Source organism: Lagopus muta, chromosome 11 (assembly GCF_023343835.1).
Source record: "Lagopus muta isolate bLagMut1 chromosome 11, bLagMut1 primary, whole genome shotgun sequence".
Classification (NCBI taxonomy): Eukaryota; Metazoa; Chordata; class Aves; order Galliformes; family Phasianidae; genus Lagopus; species Lagopus muta.
The window spans coordinates 1,395,394-1,423,328 of NC_064443.1; the positions used below are offsets into that span (position 1 = coordinate 1,395,394).

At 43.0% G+C, this 27,935-nt stretch overlaps 1 protein-coding gene across 3 annotated transcripts in view; it reads left to right on the forward strand.

The window, feature by feature from the left end:
* SFMBT1 (Scm like with four mbt domains 1) overlaps positions 1–27,935 on the forward strand; it is a 65,106-nt gene that overhangs the window by 23,720 nt on the left and 13,451 nt on the right. For all 3 annotated transcript variants that reach the window (XM_048957192.1, XM_048957193.1, XM_048957191.1), the window contains exons 2-14: positions 5,325–5,480; positions 10,822–10,916; positions 15,345–15,585; positions 15,877–15,965; positions 17,176–17,422; positions 18,697–18,794; positions 19,793–19,894; positions 21,016–21,166; positions 22,766–22,848; positions 24,190–24,316; positions 25,035–25,148; positions 26,287–26,329; positions 27,557–27,621. In XM_048957192.1, coding sequence (XP_048813149.1) covers positions 5,453–5,480; positions 10,822–10,916; positions 15,345–15,585; positions 15,877–15,965; positions 17,176–17,422; positions 18,697–18,794; positions 19,793–19,894; positions 21,016–21,166; positions 22,766–22,848; positions 24,190–24,316; positions 25,035–25,148; positions 26,287–26,329; positions 27,557–27,621 — 1,483 coding nt within the window. In that variant the 5' untranslated portion in view covers positions 5,325–5,452. The remainder of the gene's footprint in view (positions 1–5,324; positions 5,481–10,821; positions 10,917–15,344; positions 15,586–15,876; positions 15,966–17,175; positions 17,423–18,696; positions 18,795–19,792; positions 19,895–21,015; positions 21,167–22,765; positions 22,849–24,189; positions 24,317–25,034; positions 25,149–26,286; positions 26,330–27,556; positions 27,622–27,935) is intronic.

Consider the following 27,935-nt stretch of genomic DNA (forward strand, 5'->3'; position numbering starts at 1 on the left):
TTCTGTATTTTATAAAATAGCACAGTAATAAGGAGGGTTTTGCTTTTGTTGTATGGCTTCCAGTATGCTACCAAGATGGCTCAAAAGAAATGTTGGTCAACACATCTACAGTAAAAGGCAAATCAATGAGTGGCAAATCACAAGAGTGTAAAAGTAATACTTTAATGAACTGGAGGTCATCATAAGGCTTCTGTTCTCTGTGTTGGACAGGAAAATTTCTTCAACAGCTGACACTTTTGTGAAATTGGTAGCATTTCTTACTGCTTTGTTACAGAAGCATCAAACTTTCTTTTGCCTATTTATAGTTGACGTTCTGGGCTTTGCAAGACTGTCTTAGAAAGATTTACTGTGTGATGACCATCCTGAGCTGAGGGATCTGGGGCAGATGGTGGCTTTGCAGGAAAGAAAACCAAAATTGCTGTTTGCTAGTCACTGGACAGCACTTAGAATGGCTTGAGAAAATTGAAACTCCATCATAAATCAGAGGTTGTGACACATCTCCCACTCTGTCTTTTGTCTAAGGAGGGTCAGGTGCAAGGGAAGCACATGCTTCTGAAAAACCTTGCTTGTACAGATGAAAGATAGAAAACATGTGAGTGGTATCCAGGCTTCCAATTCAGTCACTGAAGACTGAATTACAAGGAAGGTCTTAAAACCTCTCTTGACTCCAAAAGACTTAGAGAGGCAGGAGTGTGCCTGAAATCTAAGCCATGCAGCGTGCACTGCTTGTGGACTTGGGCGAGCTGCTTATCCGTGTGCAGCAGCAGTGCTCGTGCAGACCTCTGCTGATGTGTGAATTTTAAACAGCTTCTTCCCACTGCAGGTTTTAAAGATTGCTTACACTGTTCAGAATATTCGTTTGCTTTTGCCTCTCTCAGTTCTAGATTCAAAGAGGAGATTTTCAAAGCAGCAAACACCTCCTGCTGGGTCCTGGCAGAGGGCAGCTGGTGGCTGTACCCTAACCCAGCTCTGCATTTCCCCATAGAGGATATGGCCCTTTCCAGGAGCCAGTGACCTCTGATACGGGATATCTGGGCATTTCTGTACTGTCAGTATGTTGCTACAAGAGAATGAATGAAACTGAGCAGCTTGGTAGCTTTGGAAGCCTTCTTCAGTGCTGGGGATTTGGGTTCCGATTTCCAAATTTGCTTGCAGGGTATCTTACCTTGTTTTTTTTTGTGCTGAACATACTAACTAATGGGAACTGCAAGCTACTGCAAGCTACAAATCTCACCAGTATACCTGGAATGGATTTCCTAAAAACATTCTGGTACATCTAGTACTACAGATTGCAAGATGTAAGGTAAAGTTGGCTCCTGAAGTATTTTCTTATGTTGGGTTCTGCTTGTGCTATAGAATTCTTTTAAGTAAATTCTATTGCTCAAACAGAAGACTGAAAAGTGAATGCTTGTTTCAGAAGAAACTTTTCAAAAGCAGCTCCCATCCCAGAGGCCCGGTCTGTTTCTGGCCCCCAGGCTGCTGGCAGAGCTCGGTCAGAGCACACTGCCCATGCCCTCAGCTGGGTGCTGTCCCCAGCACGATGTTCTCTGTGAAGGAAGAAGAACATGGATTTCCCTTTCCCGGGCTGGGGACCACATGCCAGCCGTGACGCTTGGCCTGCTGTGTTTGGTGCCGGCGCAGGGCCTTGCTGTGAAAGAAGTCTCCTTCCAGCTCACTGTGTGATACGAGATACGGATCTTAACTGCAGAAGGCCCTTCTAGAAGGTGGATGTGTGAGGTGGTGAGATGAATCGGGAATATCCCCCAGAAGGATGGCTGTGCACGTGGAGGTGTGAGCACTGGGGCTCGGCTGCTGTTGGTAGCTGAGGAGGGGCTGCTGTGGGCTTCCCCTGGGCTCATTCTCCCCGGGCTCATTCTCCCCAGGCATCCTTCAGGCTGGCAGCAGAGGGCTGCTTTGTCCCAGGTGCCTGCTTGTGCTGAAGTGCCAGCAGCGATCCACCACGGGCACCGGGCCGAGCGGGATGTGCTGAGCAGGGCACAACTAAAAGGAAGAGCAGGACTCTCACAGTAAAGAAGTTACCTTCTTTACTTCATCTGAAGAAGTTATACCTTTAGATGCAATGTGTGTGCTATCTCTCCTAAGGAACGCATAATTTGTATTTGCTTGAAATGAGAGGGCATGGGTATGTATGTGTATGAGTGGGCATGGGGCTGGGAGCACCTTCACCTCCTCTCCTCCCACTCCAGGTATGCTCACAGGACAGCTGCAAGACAGTCTGGTTGCAGGATGAGCCCGATGGCAGAGCTAAGGCTTTCAGGTGCTGAGGAACTGCATCTCATGCAGCAGCAGGGTGCTCCTGGCTGTGCTCTGGGCCGTGCTTCCACTGCACACGCAAGGCTTTGCAAGAGATTTTGCTGGATTCTTTTGCATGAAGGAATTTGTGCAACACGACCCTTGTGCAGTGCCCTGCCCAGCCCCTGGGAGTCCCGCGTGTCCCCCTGTCTCGTGTGCCTTTGTTTTAAAATAATATTAAGCCTCAGACGCCAGCTGATTTACTTTAATTCAACATCCAACTTATGTTTGATTTCTTTTCATATTCAAGTGAGCCATCTGGCTTTAATGAACTGTAACTGTTTTTAATGCTGCCTCCAGTTGCTAACATCTGAATATTTCATGTGCTGAAAGGAAGTTTGAAATGCAGAAGTGAGACTGAGGAGTCCAAAGTGTTTCCAAATCATCTTTGCTCCAACAGCACTCGTGCTCCCCTCCTCTTGAGGTTTATCAGAAGATAATCTTTGGGGGTGCCAGACTGTAAGCATCCACAGTGGTGGGTGCTAATTACAAGTGCTTTTACTGTTGTGTACAGAAAACAACAGTGCTGCTTATCGAATCCTGAATAGCTGCCCAGCCCGGGCAGAATATCAATCAGCTTCAGCAGGAGCTGCCAATGTTTGGCATCTTTAAAATAAACAGCCTCTTAATTTTGGGGATGTTTAAATACTTCAATGTTGTTTAACAAAAAAAAAAAAACCACCACCAGATGAGGCTATTTCTATATTGTCTACTTTAATTCTAGAAGTTAACTGAGAGCTGGATACCATAAATTGAAAATAACTTGAACTTCACATACATTTTGAGGGCATTTTGTTAGGACCGCGCTGTCCGGTGTATCTCCACCTTGTTGGCCAGGGTGCTTCATGGGGTGTTTGTCACAGCACTGCCACTGTCTTAGCAGTGTGCAGGTGATGGGCGTCCTACAGGCCGTCACCAAGAAATACTTTGATTAATGATAAAAAGCAGTTTGGTGGTTGCTGTGTGCCAAGCTTTGCGCAGGTTATAGAATCACAGAACCGCCAAGGTTGGAAAAGACCTCCAAGATCTTCCAGTCCAACTGCCATCAGTGTTTCCCCACCAAACCACGGCCCTCAGTACAACATCCAAATGTTTCCTGGACGCCTCCAGGGACGGTGACTCCACCACCTCCCTTGCAGCCCATTGCAGCACCTGACTGCTCTTGGAGAAGAAATTTTTCCTAACCCGAATTTCCTGTAACACAACGTGAGGACATAATATAGAATCATAGAATGGCGTGGATTAGGACCTCAAGGGTCATCAGGCTGATCTCCTAGTCCTGTTTCATAAAGGATAAAAGGAACCTTAGAAGCCTAGACTGAGGCTGTCTGTAGGGTGAAACCACCTTCAGCCAGGGGAGGTGAGGAACTGCTGCAGCTTGCACTGCACCGTGCTGACCTGAAGGGCGTGTGAAGAAGTGATGGAAGCTGGCAGAAATTGGTACCTCTGCTTGGTGGGTCAGTAACGGCAAGGGGGGACGAAGTGTGGGAGTGAAGCTGACTGGTGCATGCAGGAGAGCCCAGGCAGGCTGTGCAGTTCCCTGAAATTGATGCCAAACCCTGTGGCTCAGCCTGCGGAGCAGCTCTGTATGGGAGCACTTTGCAGTTGAGTTGAGCTGTGCGCTGGGGCCACCTCGCAAGCCTGGGTGCTCAGAACACAAGCATTTGCATTCTGCTGCACTCAGCATTTTACAGTTACCCCATGGAAATCCTCCACAAACCCAGATTACAGAACTTTGGGATGATTTTTTTTCCCCATTTGTTCTCTGCCCACTCTGCTAGACCTGGGAGGAGTCTGGCAGGCATGGGCACCTCAGGCCCTTTTCATAGAACTGCTGCTTGAGGATACTTCCATTTCTAGCAAGGGGGCAAATTTTCAAAGGAAAAAACATGGTGTTAGAATTTTTCAGACCAGCTGCTAGTCACAATTTGCTTATTTGAATGTCGGTACAAATGGAAGTGCAGCCTGCAGAAAGCTACTTAAAGTCTGCTGGTGTTTGTAGTGGGATGCAAAACGATCTTTTAGTCCTTTGTAGCCATCTTATGCCAAGTCCAATTAGAATCTCAGAAGTGAAATCATAGCTGCATCTCCAAAGCATTGCCATCATGGAGAACATTCACCCATTTCTGATGCTTATTTTGAAGTCAGATTTTGTGTTTCCATTTGCTCAGCAAATGGTCTTTCTGAAGGATTTGTCTTTGCTATGGCAGGGGGTTACTGTACTTTTAAAAATCTTTAAAAAAAATAAGAAAAGGAAAAAAAAATCCCTCAGAGGACTCTCAGGTGATCTTCTTAGATATCCCAGCTGAATACAACTCAGAAAAATATACGGCTTTGCAAATGTCTCCAGTTTCCCTCTTGAAAACCATAGTTTCTCAAAGTGTGTTTAAGTGAGAAATGCAACCTTTGGTTTTACAACCTGCAGCCTTTTTAGGGGTCTGTAACTTTTTAGAAACTTCCTCTGCTTCTTCTAGTGCTTCACATAGAAAAGAAGGAAAGAAGGGAAGAAGGGAAGAAAGAAAGTGCTTCCCAGGCATTCAGCAGAAGTGCAAAGGGTGTTGGAAAATTACCTTCTTTAAAAAGCATTTCTAAGCTTAAAATGTGGGGACAAAAACACTTGCAGTGGGCTGACTTTAGACCTCACCTTTTACTTTCTACCAGTGATAACAAAGCGATTTAATTGCTCGTAGGAATTGCAGTAGTTTGGTGCTGGATTAGGTTCCAACAGAAATCTCCTGCTTACAGGTTTGAAAGCCACAAGTTCTCATTGTGGAATGTGTAGGACTGTATTTCTGCCTTCTGTCGTTTGTTTATTTGGTTGGCTGGTTTGATCTGAAAGGTTTAAAAAATCGTTTCTTTTCGCCTAATGGACATTATGGGCAGGAATACCTTTAGACTGTACGACTGTGGAACACTCTGTCTGTGTGTGCGCACTGCTTTTGGTGTATTTCAGAAGTAGTTCAAGACCAATAAAGATTTTCATAACAGTATTTCTTCTTACTTTTTTTCAGGATCCCTTCATGAATGTCCTGGCTGCCAGCAGGGTTTAAAGTGGGAGGCAACTCATGACCACTAAACTGTGACAGTTTTGGATTCTCCTGCTTCTGGCTACTTGGAATAACATTGGGCTGCTGTGGAGATGAATGGAGAACAGCGGCATGATGCAGGTAGTGGGACGGCCCAGCTGTGGGGCTACAGGTTCTCAAAATACTTGACAAGTAAGAGGGAACAGCCCTGAGCACAGGGAATGCTCCATAGTGTGTTGTATGCTTCAGTCATGGTGAGTTACGTTCTGACTGCAGGTCTTAAGTTTGCCAAAAGCAAGTTATCACTGGCTTAGAGGAGAACAAAATATGACATCTATGATTCTGTGACCCACAGAGCTGATTACATTTGTTAGAAACTCTGCTTTCCCCTTCATGATGTCAGCATGAGATGAACTTATGGAAAGTTTAGCACTACTGTTTTAAGGCATTTGCTTATCAAAGTGGCTAATATTATCTTTTTGTGCCCTCGTTTGCCTTTGTGTTGTTTGTAATATTTTCACAAGGTCACGTGCTGGTTTGAAGCCAGATAATTGAAGCTATTTGGTGCCACTGTAATCTGTCCTGGTTTTTTGATGTGCCTTGCTGCCCCTTTTGATGAGCCTGGGACATCAGCTCCTAACCTGCTACAGAGTGGTGAATTTTGATAAATTAGTTCAGGTTTTGGTTCACCTTGTAGCACCAGGCTGAGAAGAGTGTCTGGGATGGCTGGGAATATACCAACAGCTTTCTTAAATAGAGTTCTTAGATTATATGCCCTAATGGGGGATCATCTGTTTTTCTGACTTTTCCTGCCACGATTTGTTTACTTTCCTTGAGAAGGTCCCTACCCTCAGGATTGGGACAGTTAGTAAAAAGTAAATTTGCTGTAACTACTGTAAACCATTGGATTAGCATTTCTTTCCTTTGACACTTGTCCAACAAGCAGCCTCTCATTAGACAATTTATGATTAGTGATCTTTCTGCTTCTACCTTATGGAAGACTAATTGCTCTGCTACTGAAGAAATGTTAAACATGATTTTAATCTGTGGTGCTTCTGGCAGAATGATATCACCTGCTGTCTGATGCCAAAACGTGCTTTCTGATTATTAATGATAGCCAATCGCTCAGGTTATTGTCAGCATCATATCCTCCAGTGAGCAAGAAAAAGCAGCGTGGATAAATAGGCAGAGTTTCCTCTGCCACTGGAATGTGCTCTCTTCTGTCATGTAGTGTGGAAAAGAGTTTTTGGAGCTAAGAACAGCAAGGAGCTGTGCAGCTGCTCAGCAGCAGGCTGACTGCACGTCCCTCTCTACTTCCTGTAAAAGTTGCAGAGGTCACACAGTCCTCTCTGTGCTTGTGGAGTAGCTTTGGAGGGTTTCTCGCTTTCTTGAAATGACTGAACAGGAATTTTCCTGAAGTTAGCATCTGGTTTGAGTACAAGCTGCTGTGAAAAGCAGCAACAGTAACTGAGGAGAGCGTTACGTGCTCAGTTCAGAGACAAGTTGCAGTGAGTGTTCCCCATGTAAACATATGCACAGTGGTTTTGGTGTGGTCCTGTGATACGTTCTGCAGTGTCTTGAGTTAGACCAGTCCCAGCTCATTGGGAAGCATTCCCTCCTTGTTGTTTGTCATGTCGCCATCTGATGTTTTATAGCAGATTTTGGAACGTCCCCTCCACCTTTTTGTTGTTCCTTTCTGTTTGTTTCTTTGCTGGCTCTCTGCATGAGGACCCAGGCAGTGCTCAGGGTGTTAGCTGTAATGCTTTCCTGCGCTAGCAGTGGAAGTGACAGCTTTTGTCCCTGTCACAGACTTCCTCAGCTGCCCAGATTCCAACCTGCCTTTATTTATTCATGGCCTTGCAGCTGGTGTTGATGGAAAAGATTAACTGCTGTTAAAATCAAAGTGTATCTGAGTTGCAGGGTGAGAAACCTTTAAGTAAGCTTTAAATTGAAGTTCTTGCAGACTTCATTGGGATGTACTTAAATGTCCAGTATGACAGGCTTCAACTCAATCACATTAAAGATGCATGAAAGTTATTTGCAGGGAGAATTTAACTTGAGTCCCAGGAGCAAAGCAGCCTGCACTCCTTTCAATTCAGGTACATGCAAGGGCTAATGCTCTTAGTAATCCCCTGCCTTGTATCCAGATGGTGCCATTCAGTGTTCTTTCTCTGCCTGAACCTGTCAGAGAGCAACAGGAGATAACATGGTAAAATTCAAAAAGGAACAGTTGGTGTTGAAAGTGATGTTGGTAGAAGCAGCGATAAATGGGAAGGGAGCTTCAAATGTTCTTACAGGTGACTTCCTGCCCTCCGGAGTCATTCTCTGTGCATTCTCCACAGAAGCTCTGTGGGATGCTTCTCACATTTTACTTACAAAACAAGTTAGCTTGATTTGAAAGCTTTATGAGCAAAAGCCGGTTGTATGGTGAGGCCATAGGGAAGAGAACGGCATCTGGTTTCTCTCCCTGCCTTTGCCACTGTTGTGCTTTGCCACCGAAGTAACCTGTGCTTCAGCCATCCGGCTGGTGCAGAACAGTATGTCCCACTGCATAGTGAGAAGCTGGACTCATCTGGGACTTATAAGCAATGAAGGATGTGGAGAGAGAGAGAGAGAGAGAGAGAACATACATACACGTATATACAGCGTTACTTTAAGCAATTGTGCTTTAAGAATAAGTGGGCTGAACATGTTTTTCCTTGTTGTCATCTGTCATCCTAAACTGCAAGTTTTGTCATGGCAGAAGTGAGTTGCTGCTGTAAATTTCTGACATTTCCCTGGGTCATTTGAGCTTGGATTGATTTGGATGTTTAATGCAGGCCCTCAGGGATGCAGCTTGATTTAACAGATCCTCTGTGTGCCCCAGGATCTGCTCACCCACTGAATGGAGCCGAGCTGCTGAGGCTGGTAGAATGCAGTAACAGAATGGGTCAGAGCCTCCTCTGGAATGGGGCCCTGCTCTGCCGTAGCTGTTCTGCTGGTGAGCAGTGAAGGGACGGGATCTAACCCTGATTTCCAGCCAGCCCTGCTGTGGGGGCAGTGCTTTGCCACATCTGGAAGTGTTTCTGCAGTTGGGTACAGAAAACTAGACAGTGTATTTCTGAGATTTCACACATCTGCAGGACGATCCTAAGGGCACCTGAACTTCCCTCTGTGAGGCTGAATGGTCGAGGTGCAAGGCTGAGAGCCCAGCCTCATCCAACTGCAGAGCCCTACCTGCATGTGAGTGAAGGCAGAATGGGCTGAGAAGGGTGGCAAAAGCTCTGGGTGCTTTTTTCAATCAAAAGAAGACTTCTGACCCCGCAAGGAAATCCTCTAGAACAGAGGGTGGAAAGTGTTCATCTTGGCAGTGAGCGTTGAGCAAGAATTTTGGTGTTTTTTTTCTTCCTGTGGCAAACCAGTTTCCAGAGAAGCTGAGTGCTGGTGGGGTTTGGCCACGTTGGGCCCTTCTGACCATGGCAGAGACCTGGCAGGATGTGGCTCTCTTGGTGTGGGAATGTATATGGGGCTGGGAGCGGTGCTGTGAGATGGGCTGTGGCCGCTGTGCCTGGGGTGGGAGCTGGTGGGAGGTGGGGGCAGCAGCCAGCAGGCCTGTGCCGGGCTGCTCACAAGTGCTTGCTTTGAGCTGAAGTTTCATCCCATTTCCTGAACGTAAGCATTTTTATGGCTATATTATGTTCTAACGAGTTAAGCAATTCGTACTCTGGCTTTACAGTGAGGTTAGGTTATCCTTGGGATGACGTGCAGCCAGAGCTTCGCCCCGCTTCGTGCTGGTTTGCAAGCAGCTGTGCTCTGTGCCTGGCCCTCTTTGCTCTCCCGGAATCTGTGAACTAGGATTACTTTTGTCCTTTTCCAGGTCTGTTTCTTCAGTAAGTTAAGAAGGTATCCCATCAAATGGATGATGATTAGAGGAGGCCAATCTGAAAATAAAGGGAAGTGATGCTGGGCTGGGGAGTGATAAGAGCCACCCCTAAAACAGGCACTGTCATCAGCAAACAGCACAATTTGAAGGTGCATTTCTGAATTTAGCAATTGGCCATTCCTAGAGTTACAGTGAGAGTCAAAGATGAGCGTAACATGAATTTGAAGTCTGAGCACTTGCAGGTTTTAAATGATTGAAAGCTGGTCAAACTTTGGGCAAACATTTGCCCCTCTCTGTTCAAGAGGTAAGAAGTGCTGTGGAGCGTGCTTGGCAGATCTTGCAGTGCCCACGGCTCAGATAATGGCGTGTAACAGTATCTCATCCCTTCTTTGGACACTTAGTGTTTCCCGCTGCTACTCCTTCTAAGAGGAGTTTCCACCTGTCCTAATACAAGCTGGGAGCGTGGGGAATGTTGTGCACTGAGCTCTCCTGCATGTCCAACACACGGAGATTTCTGTTCTTAGACATAAAGCAGGGGTTGGTTCCCTTGTACACAGGGTGAGCACCTCGTGTTTGTTCACAGAGGTGGCTCTGGAGCAGGCTGTAGGATTGTGTGGAAATGAAAAGCTTTGCTTGCGTCTCACGTCACTGCTGTTCCTTTTCATTACTGAAGCTGTTGTTTTGTGTTTAGCTTAAAGCTGCTCCTTGCATAGAGTGGCAGCAAGCCTCCCTTGTCATCCCACACTGTGCCAGCCAGAGAAAAACCAGTGTGGCAGCACATTGAACAGAATAGGGGTCCAAATCTACCCTGCTGGAGCTTTCAGTGGGTGGGTTTGCACATCAGAGAGAACGCAATGGAAGGGGGAACAGGGAGGTGAGCCAGGAGCTGAAGGGGAGACTGTGAGGAGGGGCAGGTGTAGTAATAGTGATAGGAAATGTGGCTAAAGGGGAGCACACAGCTCACACTACAGGTGCTCTCTTTCCTGATAGCATGAATGTACAATTATGGCTTGAGTGGGTTTAGCCCATTTTGGCTTTAAATATCTCTAGAGATAGGTTTTCTTGCTTTGAAGAAGCTGTTATACTTTATGAGCTGGTATTTTTAATGACCCACTTGAAAGCTCTTGATTTCAATTGTTCAGAGCTGTGTTTCTTAAAACTACCCTGAATTCTTCTCTTTGCTTTTGGTGCCTTTTAACACCGAAGTAAATAACCTTCCAGCTTAAAAAAACCACTTTCAAACCACTTATGGTATTGCATTTTCTGGGGTGGTTTTTCATTCAATTCTTTGAAGGTCTGGTATGCCCAGAATTGTCAGTCTTGCCCTAATTATTTGTTGGAACAGATACAGAACTTACCCCATACTCCCCTCGCTTAGGTGTGTAAATAGTTTGTGCTTAACCAAAATACCCAAGGTCTCACTATTTCAGCACAAATCCAACTTAAAGTGTCACATACAAGTGAAGGTGAAACAGCGTTATCTGCTGCGAGTTGCATAACTGAAGTCCATTGCACACTTCTGTGGTCAGTCACCTAGAAATGAAGTCATCTTTGCTGAAGTTCTTAGTAGCCCCGTACTTAAGCTGACAGGTTGCTGAAGGTGTTTGGCTTCTCTTCCAGATGCTGGTTCTGGTGTGGAAGACATGGAATTCAGTTGGGATGAGTATCTAGAAGACACAGGAGCGGTTGCAGCCCCTCATGGGTCTTTTAAACATGTGAGTAAGGGAACGTCTTTACTTACTGTCTTCAGCATCACATTTTTATGCACTGAATGTTGAAGGTTTCTTTGAATGAGTGATGTACTGAATGTACTGGAAATCTGGATTTACTGATGTACTGAAATCTGGAAGATTCACTAAAATTATGCTTCTTAGAGGAATGGGAAATTTGGAATTTCACCTTTTTTATTATTATTTCTTGCCTTCCATTCTGAACAGAGCAGAGTAGCACAGAGTGACCCCATTAATGGCCCAGGTGCAGAAAGGCTCCTAGTCTTCTCTGCACCAGAGCATAAGCTTGGTTTTTCTCATGAAGCCTGAGCAGGTGCTGGTCTCGGTTTCCTCTGAGGGATTTCTCCTTGCCAGCTGCAGTAGAGTGGCTGCACTTCAGACAGACGTTGCCATAATTCTTGAATAGCAAAAAGCAGAATTCAGGTGTGCTCTCAAAGAGCATTTCAGTGGTGGTTCTCAAGGAGGCCAAGGAGAAATAATAGCTCCACCATACACTTGACTGCAGTAGTTAGAATACTGATCAGAAAGTGTAATGAGTAGGACAAAGTCTTGGCTTTGCCTTTGAATACCTAGTAAAGATCGTCAGTAAATGGACTTTTTGCTGAGATTCTTCCATATACTGTAACTGTAAGTTGTTCATTCAGTGTAGGCTTTCAGACCTCTCATTTCTGGAGGGGAGAGACCTTACATTTGCCTTGGCTTTTGTTGGTTTACCGAGGCTCTAGGAAGAGCAAGCAGAAGTGCTGAGGAATGGCGTGAAAGTAGAGCAGGGGCATGTTGTAGCAGGACTGCCATCTGTCTGCCTCTCTGGTCTGCTTTACCTTGTTTGGTATCTCTTACAGAAGCCTGTCCTTATTGCTTAATTGTCACACCAGCCCACCAACCTTACTGTCATGGTCAAGGGAATTAACATGGTGACTGTATTTCAGTCATCAGTAGGAGACACAGTCAGAATGACTCTGACACCCCTGCCTGCTGCCCTGTGCCGAACAAGAGCTCCCACCAGTGTCCTCGTGGGCAATAGGAACATGAGGGCTGCTCCAAAAGTAACGCCTTCTATTTTATTATGTTGGCCCATGACATCAGAGGCTGGTGTTGGTGGGATGGCAGGAGAGCTGAACCTTCCTGCCTATACTCTGTGTGTCATTTTGTCACCGTGCGACAGATGACAGCAGAGAAGCACTCTGTCAGAATGGCGTTTGACATGGAAGTGTGTAACAAGCAAAGGTGTGAAATTTATTTCTTCCGTGCCAAAAAAATGGCACCCATTGACATTCGTTGACACTTGCTGAATGTTTAGGGATCATTCCTTATGTGGAGTGAGCAGTGATGGGTGAGTGGTGTGTTTCAGCAATGGCAATAGCAACTGCGGTCACCTCGCTGACACAGATGGTTATAAGCAGCATGCAGGCTCTTGCTCATCACTGGCAAAAATGCTTCAATGATGATGGTGATTATATTGAAAAACAGTATTTTGTAGCTAAGAATTTGCTGTATCAAATAGCGTTATTGTGCTCTTTGTATGTTGTAGTTTCCACGGAAATAAATGGGAGGCATTACGTTTGGAGTAACCTACATCAAACTCGGTTTAAAAAAAAATCCACATCTTTGGTTGGGATGATTTCCTATTTGTGTAGAACACTGCACGGTTTTGCTGATGTAAGTAATAGAGGCACAGAGAGCTCTTTGTGGATCAGGATGGGTGCAGCAGCGTCATCCCATGCTGCTGTGTTGCACTGGGAGCCCTCTGGAGGGGAAACCTGCCCTAGAGAGGGGCTGCCCAGGGGCTCAGGCTGTCAGGGCCTGCATGGGGGCATAAAAGAGCTGAGAATAAGGCCTGGCTGTGGACTGTCAGTTGTAGACTATCAAAGTAGCAGAATTCCCTTAGGATCTCTGAAGGCCAGCCTTAATATTCTCTGTAATACACTTGGCAAAAAAAATGGAGGTGAATGCTGACCCAGAACTGCCCAGCAGAGAGGGGGGGGCGTTTACAGCACTGTCACATCACCTACATCTTGCTGCTCAGAGAAATTCGACAATGTGAGGCCCTGCGCTCAAGGTTCCTGCTGTCCATTAGAAGGCACCTGTGTAGAAAAGGTAGAGGAGGGCGAGCTCAGTGCCTCCTGGTAGGCAGCAGCAGCCTGTCTGGTGAAGCCATATGTATGGCTGTGTGACTGCAGGATACGGTGCAGGAGAGGCTCAGAGCAGAGCGCTGCAGGCCCAGTGCTGGAGCCCCATCCCTCCTGCTGGAGCCTCCTGCTGCTTGGTGCTTCCCTGGGAGAGGGGCACATTTCTGTAATCTAATGCCAGGAGAGCTGGGAGGGAGCGACTTTTGTACTTTTAAAAAAGAGGAGTGAAAAACACTAAGCTGAAGAATAATGCTGGCACAAGAAAAATGGGCTGGTATTGACTTGAAATAAATTTTGGATGGGGGCTTAAGGCTTTGTTTTGTTCTTTTGAAACTGTAAGAGCCTGCCATTATGAGCAGTGGGTGAGAAATACTTCACCCACAGCACAAGAGAGCACACAAAGCAGGTTGGGAAATGTAACCCATGATGACACAGCCTGTGTTAGCAAAGTACTAGCTGTGCTGATGGGAGCTTGCATTAGTTTTGAATGTTTTGCTCTTACCAGGAGTAAGAGGCATTGGAAAATGTAAGCTGTTCTCTCAAGTTAAACATGTTCTAATGTTTAATTTGTTTGCATTTTAAAATTTAAACAGTGTTAAGATTCAAGGGGCTGTTTTTGCGTATGATCTGGCAGGAAGCAGAGCTTAGCAAATACCTGGAGTTGTACTGATGCCAGTGCTGTCATCCTACCTTAAGTACACTTTCTCTGGGACTATTTAATGCTCTTCATAATTCCTTTCTGCAACTTGATGTGCGTACAGTTATCTATCAGTTAGTCGGTGGTGTTATCTTGCCCAGCTGCCAGGAGGGGGTGCTGACTTCTTGGGCTCTGCTTCATCTGCTGGGATCATAGGTGAAACCATCTGAAGAACGCGACTGACTTCAGGGATAGCTCCATCTGCTGCTGCTGGTTTCCTACAGTACAGTTCGTGAGGCTTTGCTGGAGGCTCAGCTAGAGAGAGCTGCATCGACTGCTCAGTTCTCAGGCTTTGTGTCACTGTGGCTTTTCTCTTGGGGTCAGACTGCAAGATAAATAATGAAATCTCTTCAGCAAGGCAGTTACCTTTCTGAACAAGTTGCCTCTGAAACAGCACTTCAGGTAGTCTGCAGGTATTGTGTTCTGCTGATTCTGTTTTTATGAAGGGGGTTCTCCATGTGGTGGATATTAACCTAAAGGGTGTAAACAGTTAACAACAGCCTCATGTGCTTTTCTTCCTGCTGTGGTTTTCTTAGTTTTATTTTTAGCAAACCAGTATGTGCTGGATGATGAGACTATAACAGCTATGGCAGTTACTGAGCTGTCTTCACAGCACTGGTAATAAATAACCCAAAAAACAGCTTCCACATCTGCATCATACCAAGAGCCTTATTGCAGCTGACTCAAAAAAGAAATGGAATTTGGGGCCACTGAAGAGCACAAGCACCAGTTACATTTGGCTGAGAACAGGGGATCGACATGTTTGACTTTTAATTATGACTGAGGCTGTGGAACTGAACGTGGCTTGGAAACTTGCTTTAGTGGGAGCAGCACAGGGTCCTTCTGCCCTTTCAGGAGTGTGTGAGCTTGCAAAAACTAGCGGGGTGAGGAAGTTGGTGTGTTGCCTTTCCTTTTTAAGTTGACATTTCAGTATCGGAGTGCTGGGCAGTTGGATTCCTCACCTGCACACATGAAGTGCATTCACTGTTTAGCACTTAGCTATTGCCTAGACGGAAACTCACTGAAAAATCACTTAAGCTTTTATTAATCTAAGCATTCATGTAACAGTGTTGCACACAATTATTTAGATTGTTAGATACTGTAAATGTCCTCATTCTGCAATTTGTGCAGGTTCATGCCTTCTTAAGCATGGTAGCAGAGACAGTGCTATCATTAACTAAAGTGTATGTATATATTTTAAGTAGACTCTTAGCACAAAGAAGTTGAAAGAAATAGTTTAACACAAGAAGTGGGTGAGTGTGACCTTGATTTTTGTCTAGCTTGGCAGACGAGCTGTGAGTTAGAAAGCTTTTCAGTGGTGGGTGAGGTGCTGTCTGGGGCAGGGAGATGCCTTGCAAAGCCTTAAGCAAAGGTTGGAAGGATACTCTGAAATGCAGAGGAGGTTCCATTAATGCAGGTTCGGTTTTCAGTCTGATTTGGGTCACACGGTGTGATGAGGTGGTTCCTCTGAGGAGACTGAATGGCATTTGACTTGAGGGCCTTTGCTGACGAATGCATCTGAAATGTTCTCTCCCCTGTTCCACAAAGTTCTGGGAGGTGCTCAGGTGCGATGGTCTTTCTCTTCAGGTGGACACAAGTTTGCAGAATGGTTTTGCACCTGGTATGAAGCTGGAGGTTGCTGTCAAGTCTGACCAAAACACCTACTGGGTGGCCACCATCATTACTACCTGCGGGCAGCTGCTCCTGTTGCGCTACGATGGTTACGGGGAGGATCGCAAGGCTGACTTCTGGTGTGACATCATGACAGCTGATTTGCACCCCATCGGCTGGTGTGAGCAGAACGAGAAGGTTCTCAAAGTGCCTGAAGGTAATGCCTCCATGTGCAGAAGAGGGAGGTAAATAAAAAAAAGTATTTTCTTGTCCTTTGTAAGCATTGTCTTCATAGTTGCTTTTATGAGGAGAATGTGGTTTTGCTCTGATGAGGAGGTGAGGTTATCTGTCATGTTTTTTGGAAACCCCGTGACTTTCAGTAGGATGCTACTCTTCTACCAGGGAGAGTTCTTAGCTTGATTTCAGAAGTGGACTTAGCTTTACTCGGAGGCTTGTTGTTCATTTAAACCCACTAAATCCTATTGCATTTACTTATTTTTTTCACTAGGTATCAAAGACAAGATACCTGACCAGGAGGAATTCCTTCAGCAAGTGCTGAAAGGAGCATGCAGTGCCCCTGCTAACCTGCTGGAGGGGGTAAGTGCTTGAATATGCTACATTTTGGTTTTTGGTTTTTTTTTTCCCCTTGTTACTATTCAGATTCAGTTCCTTTTTTTTTTTTTCCTTTTTTTTTTTTTCCCTTAAGTTTTAGGAGCAATGTAGTATGCTGCTGAGCTTAACATTTCCAAACATCAAAACATCAAACAGCTTTTGCAAACATCAAACTATCAAAACATCGCATTGTTTTGATAGTGTTGTGCTGTATAAATAAACTTATAATAAGTTCATAATGAATAAACTTTTCACTGCAGGTTTGGACTGTCTGTCCTGTTCATAGAATCCTAGAATGGCCTGGGTTGCAAAGGAGCACAGCGCTCATCCAGTTCCAACCCCCTGCTGTGTGCAGGTCACCAACCAGCAGCCCAGGCTGCCCAGAGCCACATCCAGCCTGGCCTTGAATGCCTGCAGGGATGGGGCATCCACAGCCTCCTTGGGCAACCTGTTCCTCTGAGTGAAAAACTTCCTCCTGATAGAATTAATGTGAAATGTTCATAAGCCCTATAGAAGAAAGACCTTTTTCGAATTTCCTTAGGTTTCAGTCTTCCTTCTATTCTAGTCCTCCTTTATACAACTCTGAGGAAGTCATCCTTTATTTATCAGGCATTCAGGTTGTTCCCTTTTTGAGCTGACTGCTACCATTAATTTTTTATTTCTCACTAGTGGACAGATTATTGTTTCACTTAAATCTTTAAACTTTGCTAGTTAAGTTGTCCTTCTCTGAACCTAAAACAGTACTTGGCCACCTCATTATTAGTGTCTGCTAGTTAAGTATGCAACACCTTTTTTTGGGAGAGTACTATTGATGTCTTCCTCAAAATTAACACTTTTATCTGTGCATCTTTTCTGTCCAGTCTTCTTTGTATGCTAGATGAGTTAAAAAGGAACTATTCATGTTTACTCCAAACCTTGCATATATAAGGCATAATGCTTCTGAAAATGATAAACAGCATTTAAGTGAAATGTGTGATTGTGCAGAACAGACAGTACAGAAACTCTGATGCAAGCACCAGTGATTCTAAACACTCATTTCTGTTGTCCTGTGTGTAAGTAAGGATGTGACTTTCTTTGCTTGTGTGCTGATACCTGATTTATTCCAAAAGAATGTGGGTAAGGGACAGAACAAAAGTGGAAGTGCAAGGTTTTTGAGTTCTGTTGTAATAATTATTTTCTTGTTCTCTTTCCATAGCTTCACAGAGGGAAAAATCCATTGGATCTCATTGCACCAGGCTCCCGACTGGAGCTCCAGAACTCCCGGGATGCCCTGGAGGCCTGGATTGTCACTGTGGTAGAAAATGTTGGTGGGAGACTCAAGTTGCGATACGAAGGGCTGGAGGATTCTGACAAGTTTGACCAGTGGGTCTTCTACTTGGATCCTTTCCTTCATCAAGTGGGATGGGCGAACCAGAATGGATATAACCTGCAACCGCCTTTAGGTACTTCAAAACTTTCATCTTTTACATGGTGAGAAAGACTGGGGAATACTCCTGCCACTCTGGTGCTCTAAATGCACATTCTGGATGCATACGATGGTCAAATAATCATTATATGATCTGTCAAATACTATTCCTAATAAGAACTAAGTGAAAACAGCACTAATAGTCCTACAAGACGTTTCACTCATTTAATAATTGCTAAATGGTTTTGCCTGTTGAAGCTTTCTATCTGTGGGAAGGGAAGGTCTGAGGAATGGGCCTCTACAGTTATTTTTTAGTTTTTATTCCTGTACGTGGGGGAAAAGGTAATCAGTTGTTGAAGTACTGCTTAATGGGAGCTTTCACAGTTGGGACTTGAAGTCTAGGAGAATACTTCAGGCTCTCTCTAAAGAGGTCTCACATCGTACGAAAATGTCCTTATAAATGTGTGCCCTGAGTGTGGAAAAGGGTACAGAGGATTGGTCAGAGGGGGAGTGGAGCATAAGGAAAAAATGGTGCTGATAAAACCCAGACTGCTTAAATTGAAATGACTGTGCCTTTGCTCATGGTTGACCAATCTCTGCTGAAATGAGGGTAGTGAGGGTACACCACATCACTGACAGGAACCAGATGATTTCACAGCACTACCTGAGTGAATAATGTTTTTTTAAAACATTAGGTTTTGATTTCAATCTAATCTGTGGACTTGTTTCCGTTTTACGTCTGTCCTTACAGACTTGACTTCAGGGATCCTTTGTGCATGGTGCTAGTAAAAGTAATTCCCCTGCTATAGAGAGGTGTGGGATCTGCAGTTACTGAAGGAGTAACAGCTGGGACTGTCAGATACCTGGTTTGATTTTTGAGTGATCCTGTGTGAAGACTGGAGTTGGAACTGAAGTTCCTTGTGGATCCCTTCCAGCTCAGGGTGTTCTGTGATTCAGTGATTTGTTCAGACATCTCCTTTCTCAAGCCTAGAACAAACTAATATTATCCAGTTTTCTGGTCATACATTTCTGCAGCAGTTTCCTCAGGGTTAATGTGACAGTTAATGTTTCCTAAGAAAGACAAGACTGGGCCCCACATTGGTGATGCAGTGTTTGACTACAGTCCCTTCTTGTAACATTTCTAAAAGTCTCACCAAGCTGGAAGTTTCTAAGAATGAAGATACTTGCACAGATTCTGAGCAGATATGAATGTAACACAAATCAAACTTTTGGTATCACTGCATCCATTTTCTGAGGGGAAGGAATGAAGACGGTCACTTCATACACTATTTCCCATTCTTTTTACTTAAGCCATTAGGTCTTTGAAAAGTGAAGCAGATTGGCAAGAAATCCTGAAGAAGGTAAAAGAGGAGGAAGAAGAGTCATCAGTTCCTACAGATCTCTTTAAGGTAAAGACACAATATTGAAACAGAATGCTGTGAATTATACCACAAAATGCTGTATTCCTAAGAAATTATTCAGGGAAGTCAGTCACTGTGCAAAATGTCTTCTATGTTTTGGATGGTTTTTTAAATTTATTTTTGTTTTTGCTTTGTTTAAACTTTTCTCTTTCCTCCTCTCATTGAAAATGAAGTGGAATAAATAAAATGTCGGACTATGATCCTGTTCTTGTGAAGTTAGACAATGCACCCATCGCAATTATGTGAGCCTTACTTGTCATGCTGGGAAAAAACCCTTGTTCTGATCCTCTGATCTGATTTCACTCCTAAATATTTGAGTACATTGGAAAGTTTAACATGTGACATCTAAAATGTAACCTGGTAGAGTTATATGTGCTGCATAATGGATTCTCTTAGATCCTGAGTGTTAGTAAATGTTGCCAGTAAGTCTGAATTTTACATTGAGTGGAAAAAAAAAATCAAAAAAACTGACATATTTTGAGAAGTAGGAATATCAATTTAGTCCTTAGCTCCATTTTCTCAGCTTCATTTGGGTCCATAAACAGAAGAGGAGGTGGTGTTGCTCTTCAGTTTGTTGAATCTTGCACAGAACAGCCAACTCTCTGGAGCAGGAACTGTTAGCTTCTGTTAAGGTGGAAGTGAAGACTGCTTTTGTTCTCTTTTAGTCCAGCTCATGAGTGCTGAAGTGGGGAAAAAAAGGATTTGTATGTTCTTATCAGATCACTTTGCACTGTGAAATCTTGACTGTGTGTAGAGAACGTCCAAGGAGGGAATCTTTGGAACTATGAGTAGAAACTCATAGAAAACTATCAGTCTCAGGTATCACAGCTGGCCTTTTTATTGTAGAGATGTTGCTGGTACTCTGACAGATTACTTTCATCAGATGAACCAATAAAAAGTCAGGTTGTCTACTTCAGTTGAATTCATGAAGTTGGTCTTTTCTATTGAAGAAAGGCAGGTAATGATTCTGAAACTTGATCTTTCAGGATAAACCTGTGATTGGAGTGCATTCATTCTCTGAAGGCATGAAGTTAGAAGCTGTGGACCCATCGGCTCCCTTTGTAATCTCTCCTGCCACAGTTCTCAAGGTACCAGGTTCTCTAAATTGTCCTGCTGAGATTCAGTTCAGTTGCTCCTTGTGAACACAAGATCTGGAAATTCTCCTTAACTGATGATCTTAAAACCTCAAACTAGATGTCTAGTAAACTCTTTGATGTAGTAAGTATAAGTATTAGCTGCCAAAGGATGGGAAAAATTCCATAAATAGAGAAGCTCAAAGGATCGAATAACTGATGTTGTCAAACCTGGGTTTTTAAAACAAGATATGGTCCTTCATAATCAGAGTGTCTGACTGAAGATTTGTTCTGTTGTTTTGTTTTTGCAGAAGTTAATGTCGTTCCTATGTATAAGCTCTGAAATTTAAGTGGTCTCACTTTAAACAAGAGCCCACACGTGGATTTAGAAGCTAAAATTAAAACTCCACACCATAATCAGATTTCAAACAGAATTTTTGAACAGCTTCTCTTTTCTTGTGTTAATAAACAAGTAAAAGGTTCTGGAAGAGACCTGCTTTCAAAATATTGCTGTACAACATAAACCCAGGGCTTATTTTAATTTTTTTTGTATGGATCTGAGAGAATATTTCTTTTACTTTAAGAGCAGATGTTCTCTCAGTATAATAGCTTACATTTCAGTGCTAGCTCTCTTTTAAACACTTACCATGTTGTTTCAAATAAGATGCTCAATTATTACTAAAACAATGCAGGCAGTTCCAAGGGAAGGAAAATCATTTGTTTTTCTGGATGATGATGATGATGTTGTTCTGTTCCTACTTATTGCAGCTCAGTGTTTCTCCTTGTGGCAGTCTATCCTAAGACATAGTTGGATTCTGTTTAAATATGCACCCTGTTATTACCAGCGTGCAGTAAGACTGCAAGTTCTGTTTGCTCTGTGTTCTTTTGTCATAAGATAATTCCATTTAGCACTTGATAACCTTATCTCTTTAAGTGTTCCCACATTGCCTTTTACTATTTACTTTGCCTAAGTTTCCAGATAAGTCAGCAGACTGCCCTGCACTATGAGTCCCACGGGTTATTTTTGAATCATTTTATTTTTATGCTTTTTAATTTAAAGTCATCAAAACGAGGAAGGAGGAATAGATCCATTTGTGCTATTTACAAGACTCCGCTTTGCTTTTGGCTAAAAACAGGTGTACAATGAGAAATATTTCATGATAGAAATTGATGACTTGAGGCCAGAGCGTGCAACCAGCCAGTCTTACATTTGCCATGTCAACAGTGCTGGGATTTTTCCGGTGCAGTGGAGTCTGAAGAACGGCGTGCATCTCAGTGCCCCGCCAGGTATGTTTGTGCAAGCTTGTCACACTCACTCAGCTTTGGAGAAGATTGCTGGTCCCTGGAGTGCTGTGTTCAGGACAGCACTTCTGCAAAAGAATCTCTTGTAGGAGAAGCAAAGAGAATGAAATATTCTGAGAAACAGGAGCTTAGAGTTAGTGAAACTGAAGTCTCCTGGATATGTGCCTGGATTTGAGAAGACGGCAGTGGATGGGAATCCTCTTGGAAACTGTGTTCCAGGGCTAAAGGCAACATTGATTTCAGTGTTCATATTATATCAGAAGCCTATGGTCCATGCACTGGATTTTTGCTTCTGATAAGAGCAGAACATTGTTATTCAGTGTCTTAAAGTGTTTTCAGAGTCTTATCAATTAGAAGTTAATGGTTTATTGTTGTTTTTTTTTTCCCTTGGACCTATCAGGCAAGGTAGCAGATTGCTGAAATGTTGCTTCAGGATGGAAGGGAATGGGGAGTAATTCTCAGCTGCTGAATTACATACATATTTGCAGTACTATTGTAAAACCAGGGACTCAGTATCCTTCTTCACCCCTTCAGTTCAGAGGAGCAAAGACTGTAGCATGTATGTCTTTTGGTTTTCCTTGAGTCAGGTGCAAAAAATGTCTTTGCTTTGCTTGACCCAGCATTATTTGTAATTTTGCATGGGAGAGATGAAATCTTGCTTTCTAGGCATGTGTCTAGAGCTAACATGAATTTTTAGCTTCTCTTCTTATAGACCCCCAGGAAATGGTGGGCATTCAGATTTGTGTGAGGTCTCAAGTCCAACTGGCACTGATAAAACTGAGAAAAATACATGGGTCCTTCTGTGCTTAAGTCCTTCCTTGTTATTTGTAGGTCATCGTGATAATATGATGTTCTGAGACTCATTTCAAAAGTTTTGATTTCTTAAACCCTACTCCCAGATGTCCCTTGGAAGGGAACATTTCAAAGACACTGCTGGAATCACTGCTGCTGTTGTCCCCCTGGTATTATGCTGCCAGCCTCAACCTACTGTGGCAGCACATTTATTTTGCATCCGATTCCCTTCAGTTACTTGTTGATCATAAGGAAGCAAAGTATTTCTCTGAGAGTAATATAATTTCTCCTTTTGTTGGAGTGATGCTCTGTCCCCTGACAGGCTCCACATTAAGACCCTTCCCTTTAAACATGTGTGCAGATTTAGAGCTTTTAGCAAACTTGACACTCTTAGGAAAGACTAACTGCCACCTTTAAAGGCTTGGTATTTAATAGGTGTTTAAGGGAATAGTATGTTGATATTAAGCACATTTGAGATGCTCTATTTAAAAAGGAGGGGGGAAAAAGACCTTTATTTGCTTAGATTTACTCTGTTCAAGTTTCAGCATGTGCTTTGTCAAGTTAGTTTTAGTTTGACACTATTTCAAGAAACAAGAAACAAAGTGAAGCAGTGCCCAAAGTCCTTCTACACTGAAAGTAAAGAGGATATGTCAGATATGTGAGAGATGTGCTACAGGTTCTGGGATACCACAGTCAGCTGAGCAGCTTGAGTGATCCAAAGAAATCTCATGTCAGCTTGAAATGAGTCATTTCACACTGTTAAATTAACCCTTTTGTGTGTTCTTTGCCTAGGTTATCCTGGGCAGGACTTTGATTGGGCAGACTACCTCAAACAATGTGGTGCTGAGGCAGCTCCCCAGGGCTGCTTCCCTTCGGTAAGGTTCTTTTGCAGAAAAGCATCATTTCTATTAGGTAAATTATATGTTTGATTCCAGCTCAACGAACCATTTTGCATGTTTTTGACTTAAATTGTCCGTGATGACCAGTGAAATGAAAGAGTTAAGAGACTGCAAGTGTGGGTTGAATGTAGTAGGTGCATGTGGTCTTCCTAGCTAAGTAAGTAGCAGGCTAAATGCTTCAGTTGTGATAAAGCAGCTTGAAAAGAAACCAGTGTTCTATGACATGGAAGTGTGTTAGAGTCCAGGGAATGGCCATAGAATAACACTGGTCCTTGGCACTGCAGTAATCGTGGCAGCCTTACAGTAGAACCTTGTTTCCATTTACTTACTGTACTCTTTCAATCCTCCTTCCTTTCACTGTGGAGAAATTCATTCAATTGTGTTAAGCAATAACAGGTCAATCTTAAATTAGTACCAGGCAATCATTTGACATTAATCAATGCCTGAAGTACATGATAGATTTTGGTCTTTTCCTGGTAAAACGATAGAATTGCTGCGTCCCAAAGCAGAATGCCTCATCATACATTACACCTACCTTCCAGTTCCATTTACAATATTTGGGCTTTTGCAGTGCTTCAGGGAAGAAGCTGAGATGAAAAACTGCCATTTTTTGAAGAGGTTGTTGCTGGCTGTGAATTCTTGTTGCCCTTGTTCTGTCTTGTAAGTTGTAGTGTCTCAGAACATGGTCACTGAATTTCTTATCCCTTTTCTGAGAAGTTGCTCACTGTAGGCTGGTTTCAGAATTTGTAACGTTGATCCTGTAGTTAGGTTACAGAGTGGCTCTTGGAGGAAGAGTCCTGCCTGGCATTTCATTCAGGTGCCTCAGGTCAGGATAAGCACCCCTTCCTACTCTGTAGGAATTTTTGAATAGACGTGGACCTGTTACCCAGGCAATATAAAATGGACACCAAGCTTCCTGTGCTGTCTGCTAGGACCCTTCTGGATGAGGCAGGAATGTTGTTTATGTACCTAAAACAAGCTTCCAAGCTAAAATAATAGAATAGAAAGCCTTGTCATGCTATTTGTGGGACTCTGCAGCCAGCAGCAGGGAGCCCCTCCTTGCATGGAGTTGCACTGACTCCTTTCAGTGAGTCTCAGCCTCCTTATTTTGAGTACTAATGTGCTTTCCGAGGTCTGTGTATAAAGCCTTTCTTTTAAATTAATATGCTAATTACCTGAAGTCCTTTCTGTCTGTGGATATCATTCTGTGATACTGGAACAGTGAGGGTTTTGTGTGTTACTCCTCTTCATAGCTATTTGTATCATACTTTGGATATATGGATGGTGTTTCACTGAAGCTTTCTGTCTTTTTCCTAGTTAACTTCTGACCATGGATTTAAGGAGAATATGAAACTTGAGGCTGTGAACCCAGTTGATCCAGAGGAAGTTTGCATTGCTACAGTCACCAAGTTGAGAGATTCCTACCTCTGGCTTCAGCTGGAGGGTAAGCCTGACGTGGGAGATCAGAGTAGAATTCACATGGGTTATTCTGTGGTACCATAATCTGATCTGAAGAATATCTGGAGCAAACTCACTACCTGTTGAATATCAGCAACAGATCAGTTTCCTAAAGAAAAACACAGCACATCATTTGCACCGCCTGTTTCCCAGCTAACCTTAGTTAAGCCATATATATAATGTATGTAATATAATTTATGCACTGTGGTGGGTCAGTGCTAGGGTTCGGGTTACAGTGAGTGCCCTGTGTGAAAGGATGATCAGTGTCTTTTAGAAAGCAAGAGCCTTGTAATGTGGGTTGTTTTTTGTTTGTTTGTTTGTTTGTTTTTCATAAATGAGTGATTTCCATTTAAAGCCAAGCTTTGACTTGGTGTTTTGAAGAAAACTTTAAAGAGAGATTCCTTATTAAGATAGGTCTATATCAGACACTCTTCATATATATAATATCTCACTTCTTGATTGAAAGCACGTCAGCATGCATTTACTATGCCCTGTGCATCTCTGCTGGACTGTGGATGGAAAATTCCATCTCCAGCTTTAGGTGGAAGTAAATGACATCAGGAAAGTAACTGGGCAGCAGAGGAGGAGAATAGTTGATACTGATGTATCTATGTACACTGTAACATCCATGTGCACTGTAAGTTAGAAAGGGAGTGAACTCTTGGGATTTTATGAGTTGTATCAAGTTTTGTTTTTCTTAACAGGCTCCAAGAAGCCCATCCCTGACTGCATAGTGAGTGTGGAATCGATGAATATATTTCCAGTGGGCTGGTGTGAGACGAATGGATATCAGCTCAGACCTCCTTGCAAAGCAATAGGTATCAGCTGTGTTCCATTTGCAGTGGCTAGCTGGTTTAATAAAGATGGTGAGACCATTTAAGAGCAAGTTACTGCACAGTTAGATCTGGCATCCCTGAATTTGGGAACTTCCACTGTGTACAGAGAATCCGTGCCTTGTGCAGCTGTTCCCCTGCATGTGTGGTCCAGCTGTGAGAAATGCTCCAGTGGAACTGGAATCCATACAATAATGCCAAAAGAGTGTTATTCTGTGACCCTCACAGGCTGTAAGAGGGCATGAAAACAATGCATGAACCACAGGAAAGAAATCATATGTAAGCATGCATGCATGTACACACATGACATGCACATACATCTGTATGAGCTGTTCTTGCCACATGTCTGGCTGAATCTGATATTGATTTTATGCAAACAAAATTAATGCCTTAGTAAAGCAGTGTTGAGTAGGTAGACACTTGGGAGCTAAATTGAGGAGGATTGGCTTTGTAAATGTGCCAGCTGGTCATGATCCCTTAATGATAAAATGTTGAAAAGTAAATGCTATCTGTTCCAATTATGCTAGTAACGTAAGAGTGTCTTCTCTCAAATGGTTAGTGAGTTCTGTTTATTAAAGCTAAATGGGAGATGGGAAAACTAAGAATGTCTATTAAGTAAAGTTGTAAAATGGTAAGATTGGAATGAGCTGTCATTTACTGCAAGTCAAAGCAGGAGAAACTCATCTGGGAAGTGTCTGAAATGCCAAGAGCAGGAGAGGAAGGAGGAACAGAATTAGAGAAAAGATTATTTTTTGAAAAATCCAGCTGTTTGCTGGGGACAACGCCTGAAATAGCTCAAGAGGCACATGTTTCATTACCCTACTATTATCACCATTGTAATACTGGTAGCTAATTGTAAGAGCCAGTATAGACAGAGCATGAAGAATGGTATCCAAGATTAGCATTGAAATAGTGAGGGGGAGCTTCATCTGTTGGCTGGGGGGCAGGAGTGTAGATTTAAGCATAAAGACAACAAGGAGGCCTTCTTAGCAGTTTTGAACAGCAGAACTTAAAAATAGCATATAACTTCAAGGAAAGGTATCTAATAAATCTACTGTAGTGGAAACATTATTTGCTTGCCTTCTTTGCTTTGTGGAATTTATTTTCTTCTCCTTTCTTTCAGTAAATAAACAGAAAAAGATTGCAGTAGTTCAACCAGAGAAGCAGTAAGTAACAGTGTTGGGTTAGTTTGTGTTTAGTCTTGTTTTCTTCTAATTAGTAAATGATGTTGTCTCAGGGGAGACTAAGGCTACGCTGAGGGCAGAGAGATTCCACAGTTTGTTTGTTGTAATGCTGCAGTTGTTGGTAATGTTGGAAAAGACCTCTTCCACTGCCATAGTTGGATATAGAAAGCATGGGCTTTATTTTTTAACAATGCTAGCACAACTCAACTGAGTTACTGGATAGATGAAGTCACTGAAGATCCGACCTTGAAATTATTGCTCTATCACTTTTAAAAGATTGCAGTATCTGTGAGTTTTGGAATGCATTTAAGAAGAACTAGCCTGATGTTAACAAAGTGAATTTACAATTGTGTGTGCTTGAAGCTTTCTTAATGGTAATTAAGAAGATAACTCGAATACTTCTCAGTTCCCTTTTGGTTGTATTCTCCTTTCAAACAATATAGTTTCTGGAATGTGAACATGCACAGTTCTGCAGAGAGTTTCTTTTCAGTGTGAATACTGTCACTCAGTAGGTGGAACAAAATAAATTCAGGAAGGCAATATTAGATGTACAAGACCAAACTAACAAAAGAGAAAAGATGGGTCCTACTAATATCTACAGATCTTCTACAGACTGTGCCATGCATATGAAATTCCTCTGTGTGAGCTTGTTCAAAACTGCTCAGTAGAATGCCTGACAGTTGGCTTTATTGACTTAGAGCTTTACGAACACCAGATCTGTCAGCAGCCCTGTTGATGTTTTCATTGTTCCTAAAATACTGAGCAGACTCTTTGTCCATGGTTTTGTAATTGCGATTCTTACCGCAGTGCTTGACTCATTTTGATCACATTTTGTTTAAAATCCTCTTTTTCAAAATGTAAGACTGTACATTGCTTTACTGTATGAATGAAGTTAAAAGAAGTAGAAAATGTGAACTACATCTGCTTGCTTTATGTGATGTGATTATCAGCATCTTGCCCCTGTTTCAAGGAAGAGATGATTTCTACTAGCTGTAGCAGTGCTGCAGTCCTTCCCGAATTGAAATCAGTTGAGTTTGTATGTTTAAGTAAAGAAAAGATGAGGTGAGGAATATTGTCAAATGTGGAATATGTAAAAAGCAGATTAATAAAGCTAGAGCAAGAAATACTTTGGCTTTTAGAGTTTGCGTTTTAGCAGCTGAGGGGTGTCATCCTGACCGTCTGTCCCTGACATCTTTCTTTGCATTTCAGAATTTTGTCTTCAAGGACAGTTCATGATGGACTAAAGAACCAGGAACTGAACTCCTCAGATTCAGGTACTGATTGATAGGGCAGGCTAACAAAAATAAAACCCAATGGTCTTCTGTCAGCACAGCCAGAAGAGGAGGAAAGGGTTTTAAGATTTCCATCCTTGACTGTTTGTTGGACATCAGGAAAGAGTGAAGAGAACAAAACCATACGATTAGCTCTGAGTCCTGCAATGCAAATGTGCATTAAACCTGGAAGTTAGATGTTTTACATGAGAAGCAGAGCCAGATATCTGGAGCCAGATGCCTGCTGTCACCCATGCAGATTATTTTTTTACTGTCACCTGCTATGTTCAGTAACACTGGGAAGATCATAATAGGCC